This window comes from Haliotis rubra, unplaced genomic scaffold (assembly GCF_003918875.1).
Source record: "Haliotis rubra isolate DU_JTF1 unplaced genomic scaffold, ASM391887v1 Scf64, whole genome shotgun sequence".
NCBI classification, from domain to species: Eukaryota; Metazoa; Mollusca; class Gastropoda; order Lepetellida; family Haliotidae; genus Haliotis; species Haliotis rubra.
In genome coordinates, this window is record NW_025767346.1 from 582,727 (window position 1) to 606,943 (window position 24,217).

Here is a 24,217-nt window from a genome sequence, read left to right on the forward strand (position 1 = left end):
CACTAAGATACCATGCCGCAGTGAAGCATGAATACCCCACTCAGACACATTATACTGACTCCGAGCCGACCAGTCCTTGTTGTACCCATTAATGCCGAGCGAGTGCCAGGCAGGGACCAACAAGTACCATATTTTAACGTCTTTTGGTATGACGAGGTCGGGGATCGAACCCGTGACCTTCCGCTCTCCGGGCGGACGCTCTAACCACTACACCACGGAGGCGGTCACACACAGACAGACACAGAAAGACACACATCAGTCATTCAGAACATCACATGGTCAGTCAGTTGATCAGTAGGTCAGATAGGGAGTCAGTCTATCATTCAGTTTAGTCTGTCAGTTTGCAGCGTTTCGAATTCCCGCTTGTCCAGAACGTTCTATTTTCATCTCGGCCAGTCAAATTTCAAAAGTAGCCTGTCCGGTAGTCTGGTAGATGTTTGAGGTGTTTAAGGTATTATGATAATTATGTTACGATTGGACAGTTCATTTAACAATAACCATTACAATAACATGTACTTTCAGCCTGGTTGCCTGGGTCTGTTGCGCCTGCGCTAACGCTCCGACACTGTGGCTGCCTGGGTCTGTTGCGCTTTCAGCGCTTAACGCACTGCCTGCGCTAACGCTAACGCTCCGACACTTATTTGCCTGGGTCAGCGTCGGAGCGTTAGGGAACCAGGCTGATGTACTTTCAGTTTACCAGTCCGGCTGTCTGGCGTGGAATTTTTGGAGTTTAAACACTGCAGTAAGTAAGTAAGTCAGTCATCCAGTCATTCAGTCAGTCCGCCCATCTGTCAGTAAGTAGGTCAGTCAGTCAGTCATACAGTTGGGCACTCAGTCAGTAAGTCCGTTTTGATGACCAGACAGCCCCAAGACAAGACTACCCTGATTTCAGTCCTTCAGAATTGTAGATTTTGACATCATTCACTTGTTCAGAGTCGTGTAGTGACAGGAAATCTCTTACCCCAAATGCAAGATCATTTGACTTGGGCAAAGGGCAATTGGATTTTTAAAAGCCTTGAAAATGACTATGATTATGTATGCCAAGTGCCGAGGAGATTAGACATTTTCTACATTGTTCAGTGAAAAAGAACAGTACAAGTACCTGTATCCATGACGATGAGAGTCCACTTCCCCGTAGGCTTCTCCCCCCAGCATCTGACAGTGGAAAACGTCCAGTCTTGGAAACCAAACGTTGAACTGTAATAAAACACACACAGAAGCTGCAGTGTATCACATGAGTAAGTGCGTGAAAAGCAGGATCAATGGTAGAGGGCATCTTCCTCTTGTAGCAGGCTTCTTGACTGGGCCATACTGAAGGGGGCATGGGGTACAAGGGGCAAGGTGTACAAGGGGCATGGTGTACAAGGGGCATGGTGTACAAGGGGCATGGTGTACAAGGGGCGTGGTGTACAAGGGGCGTGGTGTACAAGGGGCATGGTGTACAAGGGGCATGGTGTACAAGGGGCATGGTGTACAAGGGGCATGGTGTACAAGGGGCATGGTGTACAAGGGGCATGAGGTACAAGGGGCATGAGGTACATGGGGTACATGGGGCATGGGGTACAAGGGGCATGGGGTACAAGGGTACAAGGGTGGGGCCAGAAATAGGGCATGGGGTACAAGGGGCATGGTGTACAAGGGGCATGAGGTACAAGGGGCATGGTGTACAAGGGGCATGAGGTACAAGGGGCATGGGGTACAAGGGGCATGGTGAACAAGGGGCATGGTGTACAAGGGCATGGGGTCTGAGGGGCATGGGGTACAAGGGGCATGGGGTACAAAGGGGCGTGGTGTACAAGGGGCGTGGGGTACAAGGGGCATGGGGTACAAGGGGCATGGGGTACAAGGGCGTGGTGTACAAGGGGCATGGGGTACAAGGGGCATGGAGTACAAAGGGCATGTGTACAAGGGGAATGGTGTACAAGGGGCATGGGGTCCGAGGGGCATGGGGTACGAGGGGCACGGATGGTCTTGTCGATGACCCTAACCCTAACCTTATCCTAACCCTAATGAGATACAATATGCCATGCAGAGTTGTCTCCCTTTGGTGTCCCAAAAACCTACGATCACGGGTTTGAATCCAAGTTTTCCCCGACTATGTTTCTAGGCTTGTCAACACACTACCTGTGCTCATGACAAAGTGGCAAATGTCGGAGACTGGAGCCACTTCACGCTTTCTTCACATATGAAGCAGACACACCTTGACCAAATGGAACACTGTTCAATAGCATTAAACCCGATTCACTCACTCACCACGAGCATGGGTGGCCCAGACGTCTAAGGACCGACCAATGGCCTGAAGATGGTTCCACTTGAAGTGTTGAGGTGATAAGGTGAGCGAGAAAGTGAGTTTAGTTTTACGCCGGTTTTTGCAATATTCCAGCAATACTAGAAATGGGCTTCACATATTGTACCCATGTGGGGAGTAGAACCCAGGTCTTTGGCATGAGGAGCAAACGCTTTGACCTCTAGGCCACCCCACTGACCCTGTGGTGATAAGGGTTCAAGATCCACAGCTTTAAATTATTCTGCACGTGCACATGTTTACGAGATCCGTGTTTCCTAATCAAATAGATGCAAAGCTTGACCATCCAATCCATTTTGCCACCTCTTATGACCATGGCTTCCTGAACACAACCTACATGGAATTAAATATTTATATTGTTCAAAAATAAATCATGGTCATCTTACTTGTCCAGAGGTCGGGGGGCTCCGATCACTGACACGGTTCCACTAGGGCTGATAAGTCGGACGCCAATGTGCCCACGCCGGGGGTGAGTGATCGTCACCGTCACCTCCACGTTCTCCAGTATGTACAGGCCGTAGCCTTCCACATGCTTCTCAGACACTACAAACACACCAGCAGAGATTTAGCCAACATTTAGAACTGACTGCTCTCAGAGCTGAAACTGCGAAAATGATCATTCTCTTCATAATTGTACAGAAATAACTAAAGTCGATTCTTTAGATTCCTCACAGAGACAAGAAAGTAATATCTGCAATCTATTCCACTCTAGAATCCTCACAGAAAGACTAGAATAGAGTCTTTAGAATCCCTTCAAGAAGACAATAAACAAAAATAATGATGGTCTCTTTAACTTTAGAATCCCCACACAGAGACTAGAATGGGAATCTTTATGGTATATTCCAGTTTCCAATCCCCACAGGAATACTAGAATGGACTATTTATGGTCTCTTCTTTAGAAGCCCTTCAGGAAGACTATAAACAATAATAATAAAGATCTCTTCTACTTTAGAATCCACACAGAAGGACTAGAATGGAATATTTACGATCTCTTCTACTTCCCAATCCCCACAGGAAGACTAGAATGGAATATTTACGATCTCTTCTACTTCCCAATCCCCACAGGAAGACTAGAATGGAATATTTACGATCTCTTCTACTTCCCAATCCCCACAGGAAGACTAGAATGGAATATTTACGATCTCTTCTACTTCCCAATCCCCACAGGAAGACTAGAATGGACTATTTATGGTCTCTTCTTCTTCCCAATCCCCACAAGAAGACTAGAATGGAATATTTACGGTCTCTTCTACTTCAAAATCCCCACAGGAAGACTACAATGGACTATTTACGATCTCTTCTACATCCCAATCCCCACAGGAAGACTACAATGGAATATTTACAATCTTTTCTACTTTAAAATCCCCATAGAAAGACAAGAATGGAATACTAAAGGTCTCTTCTACTTTGGAATCCCCACAATGAGACATGCATTGGTACTGGGGAACTATTCTGTCTTAGAATTTCCTCAGCAAAAGAAGCATAGGCTATTTAGGATCTCTTCTGCTTTAGAATCCGCTGCCTGATTCCACAAACTCTGATACCATCTTGTAACACATATTCTACCTGTATGGGTGATCTTGAGTGGGTGGTTTGACCCTTTAGGAATTGTGAAGTCAACACTCGTATTCCCAAAAGCATATGAGGTCATCCACGGTATTGTCCTCCAGATCTGAAACATGACAACAACAGCACAAGACTACAGAAGTTGTGTGATGGACATTTAGTTTTAACCTTCATTAACTTATTGTTCATTAACCAACAACAAATGAGAATATAATGTTGCTGTAAACATTCCATCAAATGAAATGTGAACATGATGACATATACACCTGAGCATCAGCTATCTCCTCAGCCAATCATAAACATCACTGTAAGTGAACACGTGGAGTATGTGTGATAGTATCATCTCCAAACCCCACCCCACCACCCCAATCTCCCATCCCTCCACACACACACACCAACTCTACTGACCCTCTTTTCAGAACCCTAACTCCACTGACCTTGGCTGCATTGACCCTCTTTCCAGAGCCCTAATTCGACTGACAATGGTTGCGTTGACCATCTTCCCAGAACCCTAACTCTACCCACCGTGGCAGCATTGACCATCTTCCCAGAACCCTAACTCTAATGACCTTGGCTGCATTGACCATCTTCCCAGAACCCTAACTCTACTGACCTTGGCAGTATTGACCACCTTCCCAGAACCCTAACTCTACTGACCTTGGCAGCATTGACCATCTTCCCAGAACCCTAACTCTACTGACCTTGCCTGTGTTGACCATCTTCCCAGAACCCTAACTCGACTGACCTTGGCAGCATTGACCATCTTCCCAGAACCCTAACTCTACTGACCTTTGCAGCATTGACCAAATTCACAGAACTCTAACTCTACTGACCTTGGCTGCATTGACCATCTTCACAGAACCCTAACTCTACTGACCTTGGCTGCATTGACCATCTTCCCAGAACCCTAACTCTACTGACCTTGGCTGCATTGACCATCTTCCCAGAACCCTAACTCTACTGACCCTGGCTGCATTGACCATCTTCCCAGAACCCTAACTCTACTGACCCTGGCTGGCTTGCATTGAACCATCTTCCCAGAACCCTAACTCTACTGACCCTGGCTGCATTGACCATCTTCCCAGAACCCTAACTCTACTGACCTTGGCTGCATTGACCATCTTCCCAGAACACCTAACTCTACTAACCCTGGCTGCATTGACCATCTTCCCAGAACCCTAACTCTACTGACCTTGGCTGCATTGACCATCTTCCCAACCCTAACTCTACTAACCTCTACTAGAACCCTAACTCTATTGACCTTTAACTGCATTGACCATCTTCTTAACCCTAACATTGGCTGCACCATCCATCCCCAGAACCCTAACTCTACTGACCTTGGCTGCATTGACCATCTTCCCAGAACCCTAACTCTACTGACCTTGGCAGCATTGACCATCTTCCCAGAACCCTAACTCTACTAACCTTGGCTGCATTGACCATCTTCCCAGAACCCTAACTCTACTGACCTTGGCAGCATTGACCATCTTCCCAGAACCCTAACTCTACTGACCTTGGCTGCATTGACCATCTTCCCAGAACCCTAACTCTACTGACCTTGGCTGCATTGACCATCTTCCCAGAACCCTAACTCTACTAACCTTGGCTGCATTGACCATCTTCCCAGAACCCTAACTCTACTGACCTTGGCTGCATTGACCATCTTCCCAGAACTCTAACTCTCTACTGACCTTGGCAGCATTGACCATCTTCCCAGAACCCTAACTCTACTGACCTTGGCAGCATTGACCATCTTCCCAGAACCCTAACTCTACTGACCTTGGCTGCATTGACCATCATCCCAGAACCCTAACTCTACTGACCTTGGCTGCATTGACCATCTTCCCAGAACCCTAACTCTACTGACCTTGGCTGCATTGACCATCTTCCCAGAACCCTAACTCTACTGACCTTGGCTGCATTGACCATCTTCCCAGAACCCTAACTCTACTAACCTTGGCTGCATTAACCATCTTCCCAGAACCCTAACTCTACTGACCTTGGCTGCATTGACCATCTTCCCAGAACCCTAACTCTACTGACCTTGGCTGCATTGACCATCTTCCCAGAACCCTAACTCTACTGACCTTCGGCAGCATTGACCATCTTCCCAGAACCCTAACTCTACTGACCTGGCAGCATTGACCATCCCAGAACCCTAACTCTACTGACCTTTGGCATGCATTTGACCATCTTCCCAGAACCCTAACTCTACTGACCTTGGCAGCATTGACCATCTTCCCAGAACCCTAACTCTACTGACCTTGGCAGCATTGACCATCTTCCCAGAACCCTAACTCTACTGACCTTGGCTGCATTGACCATCTTCCCAGAACCCTAACTCTACTGACCTTGGCTGCATTGACCATCCTCCCAGAACCCTAACTCTACTGACCTTGGCAGCATTGACCATCTTCCCAGAACCCTAACTCTACTGACCTTGGCTGCATTGACCATCTTCCCAGAACCCTAACTCTACTGACCTTGGCTGCATTGACCATCTTCCCAGAACCCTAACTCTACTGACCTTGGCTGCATTGACCATCCTCCCAGAACCTCTCTAACCATCTTCTAACTCTACTGACCTTGGCAGCATTGACCATCTTCCCAGAACCCTAACTCTACTGACCTTGGCAGCATTGACCATCTTCCCAGAACCCTAACTCTACTGACCTTGGCTGCATTGACCATCTTCCCAGAACCCTAACTCTACTGACCTTGGCTGCATTAACCATCATCCCAGAACCCTAACTCTACTGACCTTGGCTGCATTGACCATCTTCCCAGAACCCTAACTCTACTGACCTTGCCTGTGTTGACCATCTTCCCAGAACCCTAACTCTACTGACCTTGGCAGCATTGACCATCTTCCCAGAACCCTAACTCTACTGACCTTGCCTGCATTGACCATCTTCCCAGAACCCTAACTCTACTGACCTTGGCAGCATTGACCATCTTCCCAGAACCCTAACTCTACTGACCTTGGCGGCATTAACCATCTTCCCAGAACCCTAACTCTACTGACCTTGGCTGCATTGACCATCCTCCCAGAACCCTAACTCTACTGACCTTGGCAGCATTAACCATCTTCCCAGAACCCTAACTCTACTGACCTTGGCTGCATTGACCACCTTCCCAGAACCCTAACTCTACTGACCTTGGCTGCATTTACCATCTTCCCAGAACCCTAACTCTACTGACCTTGGCAGCATTGACCATCCTCCCAGAACCCTAACTCGACTGACATTGGCAGCATTGACCATCCTCCCAGAACCCTAACTCTACTGACCTTGGCAGCATTGACCATCCTCCATGCCTTCAGCAGACCGAAGCCATGTTTGTGACTGTGGAACAAGCCAGCCCCATTCTTCTGCCAGTGGGCAATGTCCACATCCACCTGAAAATTAAATATTCCCTTGTATGTATTGCAAAACCAGTAGCAAATAAGTCTCACTGGGAAGGTTAATGGCTAAATAAGACTAACCATGGCTTGAGAACATCTTATCCCCAAATACATGACAATTATTATCAAAATACTGAAGACGTCATCAACAGTGATCATAAATTAGCAATTTATGGAAGCAGATCTTATCAAAAGTACTCCCTGCTCACGGGAAGTCAGTTTCATGTTTTGGAAAAAGGAAGTGTGATGAGTGATGCGTATGTGTGTGATGTGTTATTTTGTGTGTGGTGGTGTGTATATGTGTTGTGTGTGTGCTCGCTTGCTGGTGTGTGTGTGTGTGTGCCTGTGTGCTTGAGCATGAGCGTGCTTGCTGGTGTGGGTGCATGTGCTTAATGCTGGTGTGAGCATATGCGCATGCATGGGTGCAAGAGTATGTGTGAAGGTACAGGTGTGTGTGTGTAGGGGGTGAGGGTGAACTGAGATCTGGAATTTGGTTCTAGAAAACAGTGCCAGTTCTGTTGAAGCATGTTATATATAGTTCTAAAAAGTTATACAGAGTAAATCACTGGGAGTTCTGCTGTAGACAAAAGATGCGATACTATTGCCAGCACTACTTCATCCACACTGTTGGTTTTACCTTGACTGCTGTAAGGATGGTGATATACTGGACATCCCTCCACGTCAAACACGGGCGGACCTGCAACATGAGTGCAACCATCGCTGCAGCCAGTGGAGCAGCTGCACTGGTGCCCGTGTGTCTATCAGTGCAGCCTTGACCTCCATGCTTCGTCCAGTCTGTCGTCACCTAGGGTGAATTAGTGAGTGAATTTCGTTTTACACTGCACTCAGCCATACTCCAGCTATATGGCTGCAGTCTGTAAATAATCGTATCTAGACTAGGCTGACTGACTGAGTTTGGTTTTACGCCGCTTCTAGCAATATTCCAGCAACATCACGGCGGGGGACACCACAAATGGGCTTCACACAATGTACCCATGTGGGGATTCGAACCCGGTTCTTCGGCATGACGAGCCAACGCTTTAACCACTGGGCTACCCCACCGCCACCCTAGACAATCCAGTGATCAACAGCATGAGTATCAATCTATGCAAGTGGGATACGATGACATGAGCTAACCAAGTCAGCGAACCTGACCACCCGATCCCGTCAGTCGCCTCTTACGACAAGCATGGGTTACTGAAGATCAATTCTAACCTGGATCTTCATGGGTCTTCAACCAGGGGAACAAATGAGTGAGTGAATAATTCATGCCACTGTCAGTAAAACATTATAAAAGCTATATCACAACAACCTAAGCAACAATCCATTTGTGGACAGTATGATTATCAATCCCCATATTCTATCCATGCAGATTCGGGTTAGAATTGGTCTTCAGTAGCCATTGCTTGTCGTAAGAGGCGACTAACGGGATGGGGTGGTCAGGCTCGCTGACTTGGTTGACAATTCATAGTAACCTAATTGTGTAGATCGATGCTGTTGCTGTTGAACACAGGATTGTCTGGTCCAGACTTATTTATTTACAGTCCGCCACCATAACACTGGAATATTGCTGAGCGTGGTGTTTAACAACAAACCAACAGTTTTTTTTAGTAATCCATACAAATTGTGTTTACACTCACCGCTGATTTGAAATATGTTGATTTCTTCTAGATGGGCATTGTTGCTCAAAGATAATTTTCATAAAATTATTGATAAATAATTGAAGATAAGTTAATGACTATTGTTCTCTATGACCTCTATTGATAGCCAGTCCAAAAACACTAGTGGTGGTCCGATTAATTGAAATAATCGAAGATTGGTCGCAGTGGCCAAACGACCAAGATATCGATCACATTTTCTCATCGAACACAAACGACTTTGGAACCGCTGTAATAGAGTTTGAAATACTTGATGATGGAACATATCTAGGACGTTGTCAGGGCCTGAAAACGTGTTTATTTCTGAGAAAACTCACTTCACTTTCTGAAAAGTCATGACTGAATATTTCTTGAAGAATCTGGGAAGTTAATGTTACAATGGAACTGAACCATTTTACACTGGATGTGAAATCTGCAAATGTAATTTGTGCAGTTTCTGAAAAACAACAACAGAGAACGAAAAGTTTTTTTCTTTATACTTATCTGCAACTACAACCTGAATAGGAAAATCTAAAAAATGACGCTAACCAATTTTTTTTCGATGATTGGTCGTTGGTATTGAACCAATCATCAATTGTGAGATTTCAACCAATTCCCAAGACTGAAAAACACAGCTCTAGCGTGCAGACTTACAATATCCCGTTCATCTGACCGTCCGCTGCTGAAGGTCACACCCAACATGGAGGCACATTCTTCTGCATAAAATGGCATCCGACCCATTTCATCCACCGCACCTGGAACGTACCGGTATTACCACTTATAATACACATCAAAAACAAGACTACTAACATAAATATGTACTTTTCTGACTAAAATTGATATTTTATACTTATCCTGAGTCATGCTAATTATGCTTGTCGCCTTCCTCTTGCAAATGATAGTGGAACACTTGAAATCCCTTGAAGTTCCCTTCTAAAAAAGCGGACTTAAAATCACTCACCCACGAGTAGCATCCCTTTTCTCCCTTTGGCACCCAAATGGTCAAATGATCAGCCATATTTGTCACTCTCACCGTATGTAAGCCAGACACCCGGATTTACAGGGAAATCCAGAGTGCCATAAGAGGGGAGGTTGGGAGGGCTAAACTCATGAGTCAGGATAAGTATCTCCACGTCAGGATAGGTGCTCGGACTCTTCCGGGGTTACCTCTAGGAGCTCCGGTTGGGCGTCGAAAGGAGCCTCTTCCTCCTTTCATGCTCAAATACTTCTTTTCTCTGGCTCTCTCGACTCCTGCAAACTTAGATTTGTTGGAGTAGAGCTGAGATGTCTAAAAATCACGTTAGCCAAGGTGTCGATGGATTTAATCATCATAACTTCCCTAGAGTTGTGAGAGACTTCCCTGGCGACTTCTTCAATTCCTCCTCCAAAGATGTAACATGCTGACCATTGGGCTCTGTATAAAGACTTGGTGAAGGGTTAACTCCAAGTGCATGCTGACAATAACCCTCGTCTTCTCAGGAGAGTCAAGCCCGTTGATGTGGATGCTAGGTGCTTCGACATAAACTGATGGTCTCTCTTCTGACTGACTGACTGACTGAGGAGTTTGGTTTTACGCCGCTTTTAGCAATATTCCAGCAATATCATGGCAGGGGACACCAGAAATGGGCTTCACACATTGTACCCATGTGGGGATTCGAACCCGGGTCTTCGGCGTGACGAGCCAACGCTTTAACCATTAGGCTACCCCACCGTCCCGGTCTCTCTTCTGCAGTAGTAGAGCAGAGTATATCATCCGGTCTTCTTCGGATGAGGAATTCTTGAATTTCGAGATGAGTGTTTCCCTCGATCTGGATAATCCAAAGAAAGTATGTCTGGTGGTTGTATCCAGCTGCGCTAACTTCTTATCCTCAATCTTGTAAGTTCTTTGACGGGAGTCGGTGATAATCTTGTAGTCATCATCAACATGATCAACCTCTGGAGCCTTCAGGAAGGGTTCCATCCTATGTAGAAGGAATTTCCTGGAGTTGAATGTCGGGATGTGCTGACTCTGCGAAATGGTGGCCTTATCAAAAGCCAGGTAAACGCCTCATCTGTGTCCTTAGAAGGTGATGATAAGACCAAGCCATTGGTGATCCAGGAGTTAACTTCCGTATCGGAGAATATGCCTTCACCTTCATCCTCTGATTTAGATATTTCTCACTCTAAGGATGCACGATGACATGAGTCTCTATAGGATTATCTATAAGATGAGTTTCGCGCAGGCGATCGATCCCGATGCGATCTTGAATCCTTCCTGGAGGTATGAGATCATCCTCTAGGCCTTCGTGAAGGTGGATTCCTGGATGTAGCTTCCCCTCTGTAGGAGTGCCTTCGCACAGGCTCTTGATGGGCGTCAGAGTCCGATAGAGATGACGACTCATATCTGCGACGTCTGTAGGGTTCGGGAGAACGCTTTGATTCCTTCCTGCGTGGAGACTTCTTAGCAGCACTCTCTGGGGCGTCTACGTTGGTAACGGAGTCCAGACTCCTCACTTCAGATGGGGAAGATCGTCGTGTCGGTGAGCCTTCGCGCAGGCTTCCCTCTTCATCTGGATGTGGTGGGGAGACTGTAGAGCCTTCACGCAAGCTAGTAGTCGTTGTAGTGGTCTTCATAGCAGCCTTCTCCTGAGCGGAGCGATGTTCCATCATCGACATCATCTGGTCTGTAAACTGTTGCATGAACAGTCCCGGGTTGAAGTTCTGCGTTGTCTGAAGAGACTGCTGCAGGGATGATGCATCTGATACTGAAGAGACGTCATCTAAGGATCGCTGCACTCGTGAAGAGTTGACACCGCTGCTATCTCTGGTACCCGATGTCTGCATTGATAGCAGGTCTTCTGTCAATGTCTGCGCTGATACCAATGCCGATGTAGCTGTAGAAGCAGAGCTGATCTTAGACTTCGCTGAAGTCTTCATGGTAGTAGCCTTCTTCTTCTGTGAAGATGAAGATTTGGCCTTCTTCATCTGCGATGAGGTCAGCTCAGTAGACGATGATCTCTTATGGCCTCCAGCCTTCACCCCTGGTACATCGACCTGCTCCCGAGAAACGTTCAGCAATTCTCTAGAATTATGAATATCTGCAGCAGTGGTTAACACACGGTTATCAGCGCAATCACTCGATTTAGACATGACTTGTGAATACCTACGTACCCAGTCCTTAGCACGTCTATGGATGGAAAAAAGGTAATTATTAAATTCAACCGAACTTAAATGAAAACATGAAGAAAACACATGTCAAACAACGGAAAATATAAATCAAATTTCCAACCGTAATGTAGAATATAATCCTAAAAACCGTATACAGCAATAATTTTGATGTAAGGTACGAAAATAAAAAAGAATATGTGCCGTATAGGGACCCAGGTGCTCTCACAACCGTCCTCAAGGGCGAAAAAGGAGAGACTGACAAATATGGCCGATCATGTGACCATTTGGGTGCCAAAGGGAGGAAAGGGACGCTACTCGTGGGTGAGTGATTTTAAGTCCGCTTTTTTAGAAGGAAACTTCAAGGGATTTCAAGTGTTCCACTATCGCAAAAGGAAGGAGACAAGCATAATTGCCATGAGTCAGGATAAGGAAAAATAATCATTTAACAAAACATGCTACAACATGACAATTAGCTGAGAAGATCACATGCTTAAGGGTGTCTTCTTCATGTCACATTATGTTGATATGTTAACCAATCACAGTGTAACAATTGGTAAATACTGCATCTTGTACGAGTGAATGTTTATGTGAGTGAGTGAGTAAGTATGGTGTTTGCAATATCCCAGCAATATCATGGGGACTGCACCAGAAATAGGCTTCACACATTGTAGCCATGTTGGTAATTGAACCCCGGTGTTCATCATGACAAGTAAACGCTTAAAACATTGGACTACACCACCCCCCGATGTTGGGTGAGGTGAGGTGAAATTGGGTTTTACGTCGTGCTTGAGAATATTTCGCTCATATGACGACGTGCATGCATGTGTATAGGGATGAGATACCATGCCGCAGTGAAGCATGAATACCCCACTCAGACATATTATACTGACTCCAAGCCGACCAGTCCTTATTGTACTCATTAATGCCGAGCGCCAGACAGGGACCAACAAGTACCATATCTTAACGTCTTTTGGTATGACAAGGTCGGGGATCGAACCCGCGACCTTCCACTCTCCGGGCGGACGCTCTAACCACTACACCACGGAGGCGGTCCCCCGATGTTGGGAAGCAAACCTTGGTGGGATGTATTATCAGCATCAACATCATCCTATTGCACTCCTACTCAGGGTGCAGTAGTCGCAGTTTGTGGTTTGTGGTTACAGCGTTTGCTTGTCACGCTGAAGAAGCATTTTCGATTCCCCACATGGGAACAGCGTGTGAAGCCACTTTCTGGTCTCCCCCACCATGTGGACAAAGCTATGATGTATCACAGAAGTTATTTACCTATAGTTAGTGTATAGATGGAGTTCGCATAGCCATCATAGTTACAGTTGTCTTGGTGACGACCTCCGTTGCCACTGGCAACCACAAAGATGCTACCGTAACCACTTCTACCAAAATCCACTCCATACTTCATAGCTTTCTGAAAAAACAAAGAATCCCTGACAATCTTTGAAGAAGAAAAATAAATATGACAAAGCACCTTGTTTTCTGAGGAATATTGAACATAAATGCCAGGAATTTGTTTGTTTGTCGTTTAATTGAGTGAGTTTAGTTTTACACCGCTTTTAGCAATATTCCAGCAATATCACGGTGGGACACCAGAAATGGGCTTCACACATTGTACCCATGTGGGGAATCGAACCCGGGTCTTCGGTGAAGATCAGGGTTAGAATGAACCTTCAGTAACCCATGCTTGTCGTAAGAGGCAACTAACGGGATAGGGTGGTCAGGCTCGCTGGCTTGGTTGACACGTCATCGGTTCCCAATTGCACATATCAATGCAGATCACTGGATTGTCTGGTCCAGACTCGATTATTCACAGACCGCCACCATATAGCTGGAATATTGCTGAGTGCGGCGTAAACCTCAACTCAATCACCATTTGGTGTCTTATCCCCAATGAGCTCTTTATCATCTTTAAATATATGTGTACCTTTTCTCTAATGTGAAATATATTTTGGAATTTCTTTAAACCTGATGTTTTTTACCCATAGCAAAGATTTGTTTACCTTATATTGCTGTCTATAATGCTACCCCTTGTATGAGGCAACCCATTATTTACGTTTATTATTTACAGACTGCTGCCATATAGCTGAAATATTGCAGAGTGCGGCGTAAAACTAAACTCACTCACTCACTCACTCACTCACTCAGAGTACATAACTATTTACATCTGGATGGTTGCTGTGATTGTTATCACGCTCAGTGCTTTCATTAACTATCACGTCTAGTTTACGCTTTTAAAGACAGTGGATTATAGAACCTGAGGAATGTGCACATTTATAAGAGGTTGGTCATTTAGAAAAGAATTAAAATTATGACAAATCTATCTCATAATAAATGTCCATCCACCAGTGGCCATAAAAATAATAATGACACAAACAGAATGCTTAATAATACTTTTATATGAAAATGAGCAGTGATTTCATAGTTGAAAGACCTTCTCTCCTCATAAGCAAGGTGAATGCATAAACAGTTTCTTTGCTACACAATTGACACTTCAGTATTTCAAACTCTGGATTTGCCTGCAGTGTTTCATACTGGCTCCAGGGGCGGTGGGGTAGCCTAGTGGTTAAAGCGTTGGCTCGTCACGCTGAAGACCCGGGTTTGAATCCCCACATGGGTACAATGTGCGAAGCCCATTTCTGGTGTCCCCCGCCGTGATGTTGCTGGAATATTGCTAAAAGCAGCGTAAAACCAAACTCAGTCAGTCAGTCAGTCATACTGGCTCCAGTTGACTTAAAAAATGTCGATAAAAGACTCCCCCGATACAGATTCCTTAATGAACACAAATCCATACCAGCAGACATGTTTAAATGTTACCACAGTTACTGTTGGTGATATAGGCCAACTTACAGCTGCCATGATGTGAGGTCCATCCACTGTCTTCCCATCATCGTCCGGTCCCCAGCTGGGCAAGTCAATAAACAAACCGGTTTATGGAACATGTGGAAGTTAATTTAAAATATTAACAAGGTTTACACAACGCACAAATGTGGGGAATGGACGCAGAAACCCCAAAATACTGCGTCCGAAGAAACGCACGAAAATACCAACCGTGCATCAAGACTAGATATCTGTGTGTTATTTCATGACCACTGTCCACATAACCACTGATTCATTCCACGCTCTGGAGTAATTATCTGACCATACACTACACTACACCATTTTAATACTTGACAGGGCCCTCATAGTTCCAGTAAGGAACTGAAACATTTATTGATGGGGGTCCCTCGACCTTCACTTTTGTAAGTCAAGGTAAAACCGTGTGTTAAAATACACCTAGAGGGTATGGATTGCCAGGGAATCTAAAGCCATGATATTTGCTGTGCAGAGTTGAATAATGTGCCAGAACCTAGGTGGAACACTCAAAAACTAAAATTCCTGCAAGTGTTTAGCCAACTAAAGGTGCATACAAGCCTGAAAGAGGCATTTCAAATAGTACATGTTAATAACCTAGATAATAAGGTCATATCATGTAATCTATGCAAAAAGAAACAAAATAAAATTAACTAAAAAAGTTTTCCTCTAAAAACTTCAAGACTATCTTTTCGCAATTGTCACTATGGTTACCTGCAACTGTAGACATCATTCACTTGCAGATTCTTGTTAAAGGCGGCAGCCTCGAGGCTGTCAGTCATTGGTCCATCCAACACACGGATACCTGCCATAAAAGTGAGAGTGAGTGAGTCAGTTTAGTTTTACGTTGCTTTTAGCAATATTCCAGCAATTTTACGGCGGCAGACACCACAAATGGACTTCACACATTGTACCCATGTGGGGATTCGAACCCGGGTCTTGGGCGTGATAAGCGTGGGCTACCCACCCCTGCCTTTAAAACACCACCATGGAACTTAAATTAGACTTAATTAATTTTGCTGAACATTCAAATCTGTTGATATGCTATATTTCTTAGATTGGGGATTCATTTAGGATTTCAAAATGACTGGCATTTTGTGAAACAATTGTTATTTTGCTCAAATGAGTCCAATTTCACCTCTACAAAGTCATGAAATCATGAAACTCACTCACTCACTCACTGGTGGACTATTTTGTTTTGCTTGTATTTTCAACTCCACACTCAGCAATATTCCAGCTAAATGGCGGCAGTCTGTAAAAAATCTTGTCTGGACCAGACAATCCAGTGATCAACATGAGTATCTATCTGTATGCCTCAACCAAGTCAGCGAGCCTGACCACCCAATCCCGTCGCGCCTCTTACAACAAGCATGGGTTGCTGAAGACCAATTCTAACCCAGATCTTCACGGGTGTTGGTAATTACCAACAAAAACATCATTATCAATAAAATTCAAAGGCAGACCATTAATAAGGAGTTCATTCCTAGTAAGGATGGGAAAGACGCAACAACTCGGTGCGCCTAGTGGCTGAAAGAGTTGTATGATCCCCAGGGAGTTGAGATTGATAATACGATGTGCCGTTGAGATTGACATCCAATGATCGAGGGAAAAATACTACCTTGAGCATGTACGAGTTGCTATGGATATGTGCTATATAAATATCCTATAATAATAATAATAATAATACTTTTATGTATTGTAAAAGTAAATGAAACTTATCAATAACACAATTCCTATATCAATAATCATTTCTTCCCATTGACAACATTTCCGCTAGCAATCTTTTTAACCAACCTGAGTGAGTGAGTGAGTGAGTTGAGTTTTACGGCACACTCAGCAATATTCCAGATATATGGCGGAGGTCTGTAAATAATTGAGTCTGGACCAGACAATCTTGTGATCAACAGCATGAGCATCGACCTGCTCAATTGGGAACCGATGACATGTGTCAACCAAGTCAACGAGCCTGACCACCCAATCCTGTTAGTCGCCTCTTATGACAAGTATGGGTTACTCAAGGGTCATTCTAAACCGGACCTTCACAGGTCTTTAAAGAACCTGAATTCCACATAGAATGCACAGAATCGGTTGAGAGAGTGTGCACAAATCACAATAGTATATTAAATGCTATCTACACAAATCTTAAATCAATAATGGTTAATTATTCTGCAATTCAACAACATTGATCTTTTTAGCCAGCCCAAAATCCACACTTAGGGCACATGGAGGAGAGAGGGTGTAAATTTAAAAATTATTTCATCACAGTAGTTTGTATAATATATTATCAATCATGCAAGTCTCAAATCAATAATTGTTAATTATTCTGCCCATTGAAAATATTTCCAATTATTGATATTTGATATTTTTAGTTAAAGAAGTAGAGTGAGTGAGTGTGTATGGTGTCATGCCTCTTTTAGCAATATTCCAGCAATATCACAGCAACATCACCATGGGTTTCACACATTATTCCCATGGGGAATCGATCCGGGTCTTCGGTGACAAGTAAACACTTTAACCATTGGGCTACCCCACCGACCCTCAAAGAATTAGAGAGTGTTTGTAAATTAAAATTTTAGTATTATTTAAGTTAACATCGATCACACAAGTTTTAAATCAATAATCATTAATAATTTCTCCCAGAAACAATATTCCAATTAATAATCTTATTAATCAGCCTGACTTCAACATGAAGGACACAGAATGGAAGGAGAGAGTGAGACATATTTACCCGACACCTTGGCTTGGTAAGCAACTCCGACACCACACAGGTTGTTGTCGGCCACAGCAGCTATCTCCCCGGCACAGCGAGTACCATGGTGGTTTGTTGCTGCAGAACAGAGACAGCGAGTTAGATCACATGGTCACAGATTTGTCAACTTGTACCACACAGCACCAGACAAATAATTCAGGTGTGCCCAGGGGGGGAAATAACTTTAAAATTGCTAGTGTACTCCGGAACAGTGGCACATGTAAAATCACTTGCCCTGATAATTTTTCCACTATACCTGCCGTTTTCTTGTTGATTTTTTAAATAAACAACATAATTAACATTGGAAAGCAGTGTTCACGAATAGCATCAGACCCTCTGACAAATCCGGCAGATTCTCCAATGGTCTGATAGAAGTCTACAACCTGCCGGCCCCAGTGTCTGACTATATTTCGCAATGACTTTGACTAAGTTTGACTGAAGTTGTTTTATGTGACATGTGACACTTGTTTGCTGTTTATAAATCTTATGTCTGTTAATAATTTCAATGCCAATTATAAGAAATGTTCAATCTGAAATGTGTGTTTAATTTTATTCTATGGGTCCTGTGAATGTTCAATGGGTCAGACAGATATCTGAAACTTACAGGACCCAGTGACCTTTTACTTTGAAACACCTTTAAAGTGAACACTGTGGAAAGTCAACTGGACACGGTACAGTGTGATATACAAATTTGCTTGCCCTACAGAAAAAAACACTGACTCGAACGTTGGGCAATAGGTTATTTCCACCCCTGGCGCCTTTGTGCAACTGAGCGTGCCCATAACTTTTGATGATCCAGTTTAAAGGCACAATGTCAAGCATTTTCGACTACATTTTGGTGTAAAATATATATATTGGGGCACATGCACTCACTTTAGCTTCCTGTTGTTGCAATAAAGGACTCATTATCCATCAAGACTTGCCTGAAATCGATAATTGAAACTTCAAGGCAAACAGCTTCCAAACAGACACCACTTGCCATATATGGAATGTAAGCGATTGCTTTGTACCTTTACAACTGTCGCACAAGGTATTGTCAGTGTTTGCCAAACTGGCCTCAATCACACGTTGCATTATAGGAAATTTGTAATAAGCATTCAAAGGGACATAACTCTATGGGGTTAAGCTTGAAATAAAGTTTGGTCGGTAGAGGGCACGAGAGTTGATTTAATGCAACGTTGCATTAATTCATTCGAACTTTTAATTTCACATTGTAATCTTAATATGTAATTCTTTTTTGGATAAATTATATGGTAGCTTCACTGAGGCTGATAGTTAGTATTAATGAGAGAAATGCAATTTGTTTTTATGGGTGGCAACTTCTCAATCTCACAGCTTAACAAGTTTGTGACCATTATGAATGCCAGTGCACATAACACTAAGACAGGAAATCTGTTTGGGATGATAACATAGTTTGTGGGTTAGTTAATGGGTCAAGGAGAAATGAAGCTGAACTATTCTTGCAATCTCGACAGTGTTCAGGAAATCCTGCTCTCAACTTTACAGGTTTACATGATGTTTACTGATTTATTAAAACTAGTCAATTGACATGGTTGTGTGGTAATGTTTAAAGTTAAAGGCACAGTATCACGCACTTCTCTAAAAGCAATATTGAATGGGTGCAAATATGTTTTAAATAATTTGACATCATGAGCACTGATCTATGCAAATGGCCTGGAATATGATGATGACTTGCATCAGAGCTACAGAAAACTTTTGGGGTTATTGAGTTATGTACTCGCTTGTGTTCATCTCAATTGGGTATCCTAATTTTCCTTTGAGTAAACAAATAAATTGTACCCACCTCACTCAAGCTCAATTAGGTATTTTGCCATTTTCCATTAATTGTAAAAATATAATAAAGATTAAATGTTGGTTTACGTGTTTTGTTATTCATATTTGATATGTTATAAAAGACTGCAAGTTACCAAGTTGAGGTGCTGAAATAGAACTTCTCAATATACCTCAGTTATTTTATCTATTTATTGAGTATTTATAAACATTTCAAAGCGTACTTGTGCGTAATAGACTTGACAAGAATTGAGTTTTCACATAAATATTTAAGTAATTTACATTCAGATACACAGCTTATCTGTGCCTCTGATACATCAAACTAGCAACAAGCCTGACTACCCAATACACCCTTCTTGAAGTTATTGAATCTGGACTAGACAATCCAGTGGTTAACACCATGAGCATCAAGTGAGTGAGTGAGTGAGTTTAGTTTATGCTGCTTTTAGCAATATTCCAGCAATATCAGGGGGAACCAGAAATCAGACATGGGGTAATTGTAATTTGTAATTGTAATTGAATGTAATTAATTACAAAAATCTATGTAATTGCATGTAATTTGTAATTGAATGTTTAAAATGTAATTTGTAATTGTAATTTAATTAATTAATATCTCAATGTAATTGAATTTTTCAATTACTTTTTCAATTACATCAAATTACATCTCACTTTTTTATTTTGGTGGTCATCAGGCAACCCTTGCAATTATATTCTGTACAATAAGGAGGAAAAAGCAGTGTTTTTCAATAAGATGCTTGTTGTCGGTATATACTCTAGCAGGTGTTAAGTTTTGAAAGAGATTTGAATGTCTAAGCCTTTGTAACTATCACCATCTGCACATTTGTGAAACAAAGGGAATCAGTAACACATGACTGAATGTAGGTTGGTATTTGAGGAAATGGGGGATTAACAGTACTATTAGTCAAGTTCCTATCAAAATGGCCTCTTTGTTTATTTCTCATAGGATATGATATTCAAAATCTTACTGAACTGTAGTCCTATTTTTATAATCATGAAAGGTAATAAGCCATAAATCCAAGTTGACAAATCCTTTAGTATGTTAATGTGGATTATGTCAGATAGAGACCGCCTGATTGTATATTGTAATGTAGGCCTGTAATGTCATGATACAGTACACCTAAGGTAACAGTCGTGGACAAAGTGTTTTTTTTGCAACAAGAGATGATAGAGGTGTGTATTTGATAATAAGCCCAAAGAAATATGCAAAATACAAATTTGATCAAATAGCGTACATTGTAGATATAATCTAATTTTGCATTTCACTTTTTGATGACAAAAATATGAATTGGATTTAGTGTTTACCAACATCGATATCTTGTTGATTAAAGGAATACAGAAATATATTTGTTTTGTTTTTTTGGGTTTTTTTTAACAAAGTAATTTGTAATGTAATTAATTACACTGGTAATGTAATTGTAATTTAATTAATTACATTTTAATTTAAGGTGTAATTGTATTTGGAATTGTAATTGAGGAAAATCAAAGTAATTGTAATTTAATTAATTACATTTCAAAGTAATTGAACCCATGTCTGCCAGAAATGGGCTTCACACACTGTACCCATGTCGGAATTGTGGAGAATTGATGGGAACTTGACGGGGGGACACCAGAAATGGGCTTCACACACTGTACCCATGTGGGGGAATTGTGGAGAATTGAGGGGAACTTGAGGGGAACTGGGGGGGGACACCAGAAATGGGCTTCACACACTGTACCCATGTGGGGAATTGAGGGGAACTTGACGAGAGAATGCTTCAACCACCAGGCTACCCCACCGCCCCACGTGAGCATCAATCTAAGCAGGACAATGATGTGCATCACCTAGCCGAAATTCATGGATAATTTTATGCTGGCTGACTGGCTGAGTATGGTTTTACACCGTTTTTAGCAATATTCCAGCAATATCATGGCGGGGAGCACCAGAAATGGGCTTCACACACTGTACCCATGTGGGGAATCGAACCTGGGCCTTTGGCGTGGCGAAGACGCTTTAACCACTAGGCTACCCACAGCCCTGGATAATTTTATGAAGTCAAGCATCACAACATACAGCAAGGGACCTGCCTCATCAAGGTGCTTATCTTTTTCCAGAAAATTTAGGTTGATTTCCAAATTTCATTACAACATTTGCCATTTAGACCAGTGAACTACTATTTGTTACTATCAAGTCACCAAACCTGACTCTCCAATTGACCAGCACAGGTTGCAAGGTGAGTGAGTTTAGTTTTACGCCGCTTTCAGCAATATTCCAGCAATATCGTGGGGCTGCGCCAATATAACCGGTTTACCGGTATTAACCGGTTCAGGCGTTAGAAAACAATACGCATTAAGCGATTGATCGAAAAATGGTATTTTGACATGCATTCGGAAACTTCGTAACCCTCGGAAACCTTGACGATCGTGGGCAACTGTGGTAATGGTGGTGGGAATGACCGTGGTTAAAATTAAATTTTACTGAGAAAAGCAAGATTTATGGATGTCAACTTCTATATTGTGAATGAAGTTGACATCCATAAATCTTGCTTTTCTTATGCATTCCACTTCTACATGCCCTTCAAAGATTTTACATTTAACTGGATTGTTAAGTTTGGTTTGAAGTTGTGTTCTTAATTTTTGTTCAAGTGTTTTGCAATGTTTTGATTCAGATTGTTTTAAATATTTATTCATTAATGACCAATGATGCCTGATATGTCCTGACCAGGTCAAGTTGCTGTCTAAAATCTCAGGGCTTTTTTGAGAGTGGAGAAAGTAGTTCAAACTAGTAACCACTCTGTTGATGTTAAATTATTCTTTTCCTTGTTTCATTTGTGCCAAATATTATTATGTTCTTATTAGTTTTTATTAAAACTTAATCAAGCGTATTAGTGATTTTGTTGTGTGTTTGCTAAATAAAGCGTTAAATCGATTATAAGTAGTTTACTGTTAAAAACAACTTCTGTCTGCAATATATGCTTTATCGCATCGCAATATATCACAATATGAAAATTCTCTGCAATACCCACCCCTAATATCAAGGCAAGGAAACCAGAAATGGGCTTCACATATTGTACCCATGTGGGGAGTCCAACCCAAGTCTTCAGCGTGATGTGTGAACGCTTTTAACCACCAGGCTATCCCGCAGCCCCCAGGTTGCAAGGGTAAACTCTGAATCCCAACATGGGGAGTGAATAAGCAGGGTTGGAAAAACCATTGCCCGGCGTCCGGAGTCCAGTGTTTTTTCTGTTGGGCAAGCAATTTTGTATATCATGCTGTACCGGTGTCCAGTTGACTTTCCAATTTTAATAATGTTGTTTATTAAAAACTCAGCAAGAAAACTGCCAGTATAGTGGAAAAATGATGGGGCAAGTGACTTTACATGTGCAATTATAAAGTTATTTCCACCCCCTAATGAGTATAGCAATCACGATAGCTGAGGACAGCGAAAAAGTCCTCACACACTGAGCCCATGTGAGGAATCAAACCAGGGCATTTGGCATGACAAATGAAAGCTTTTACCACTAGGCCACCCCACTTTCTCCAATACCCATAGGGAGCTATTTTGTACGATACCTTTGAGTGAGCTAGGGGTAGGATCGGGGTCATCGTCGTTTAGGTCCCAGCTGCCTTGCCTGTTGTAGTTAGCACGGAGATCTGGATTCCTCCATTCCATGCCTAGATAAACAACAACATAACAACATTCATACAGATTCATATAATTCAGGGCTCAATTTCAGAGAATTTAACCTACTTGCACCAGGTGCAACCTACGATAAAGACCTAGTTGCACCAGCCAAATTCCAGCTGCAACATAGTGTGTTTAAAACGTCAGAAGTTTCGGTGCACATAAAAATATTTCCGTGATGTAGTACCCATGAAACCATAGCAACACAGAGACACAGCTGATATCTGTTTCAAGAGCTGTCATAGCCGAGGGCGTGTCTATGAATAGCAATGTTTCGGTGCCATAGCTATTCAAAGTTTAGAAGAAAATGAGCTGACATATTTATGCTTATAATGTTAGATTCATCATTGATTTATTTCTCAAAATTGACTTGCACCTAGTGCAAGTTAGATTCATAACTAGGTTTCACATTGTAATACTGGGTTTGCACCAGTGCTAGTAACAAAGCACTAAATCGAAGCCTTGTAATTACATCATTGATGTGTCGATAGGTTTATCAGTTTTGCTGTCAAGGCCACCCCTACCCTCAATTTTAACAAGGGTTACTCTTCAAGATCCAGGTTAGAATTGGTCTTCAGTAACCCATGCTTGTCGTAAAGGTGACTGATGGGATCAGGTGGTCAGGCTCGCTGACTTGGTTGACACATGTCATCATATCCAATTATGCGTAAATCTATGCTCATTCTGTTCATCACTGGATTGTCTGGTTCGGACTCAATTATTTACAGACCAGGGCCCACTTGCACAGAGCGCATCTTAGTTACAATCAATCTTTGGCCCCTACAATCAACTTTACAATCGCCATACAATTGCCTCTAATCCACTTGCACAAAAGCCGATCTTAGAGCCGCATTGTAAGGCGGCATGTATTTAAGATCGTGATCTTAGCTAAGATCGAACCCTTCAACGGTGGAGGTGCGAATTTCTTAAACTTCGACTCCGTCTACAGTTGTCTGAAAGTGCGCATAGCATGCATCAGAAATAAAAAAGTGATACTGGTCCCAGCACACAATACATACCTCCCTCAATCGCACCTTGCAGAATTTTCATGAAAAAGTCCCAGAAATCTTAGAAG

At 42.8% G+C, this 24,217-nt stretch overlaps 1 protein-coding gene across 1 annotated transcript in view; it reads right to left on the minus strand.

Annotated features, from left to right (window-relative positions):
• Positions 1–24,217, minus strand: part of LOC124256797 (proprotein convertase subtilisin/kexin type 7-like) — a 35,079-nt gene that overhangs the window by 5,858 nt on the left and 5,004 nt on the right. Inside the window, exons 4-14 of the mRNA XM_046690754.1 lie at positions 23,031–23,132; positions 17,649–17,747; positions 15,635–15,725; positions 14,918–14,972; positions 13,343–13,481; positions 9,566–9,666; positions 7,912–8,079; positions 7,161–7,268; positions 3,872–3,977; positions 2,692–2,848; positions 1,103–1,197 (exon numbers count right to left, since the gene is read on the minus strand). Coding sequence (XP_046546710.1) covers positions 1,103–1,197; positions 2,692–2,848; positions 3,872–3,977; positions 7,161–7,268; positions 7,912–8,079; positions 9,566–9,666; positions 13,343–13,481; positions 14,918–14,972; positions 15,635–15,725; positions 17,649–17,747; positions 23,031–23,132 — 1,221 coding nt within the window. The remainder of the gene's footprint in view (positions 1–1,102; positions 1,198–2,691; positions 2,849–3,871; positions 3,978–7,160; positions 7,269–7,911; positions 8,080–9,565; positions 9,667–13,342; positions 13,482–14,917; positions 14,973–15,634; positions 15,726–17,648; positions 17,748–23,030; positions 23,133–24,217) is intronic.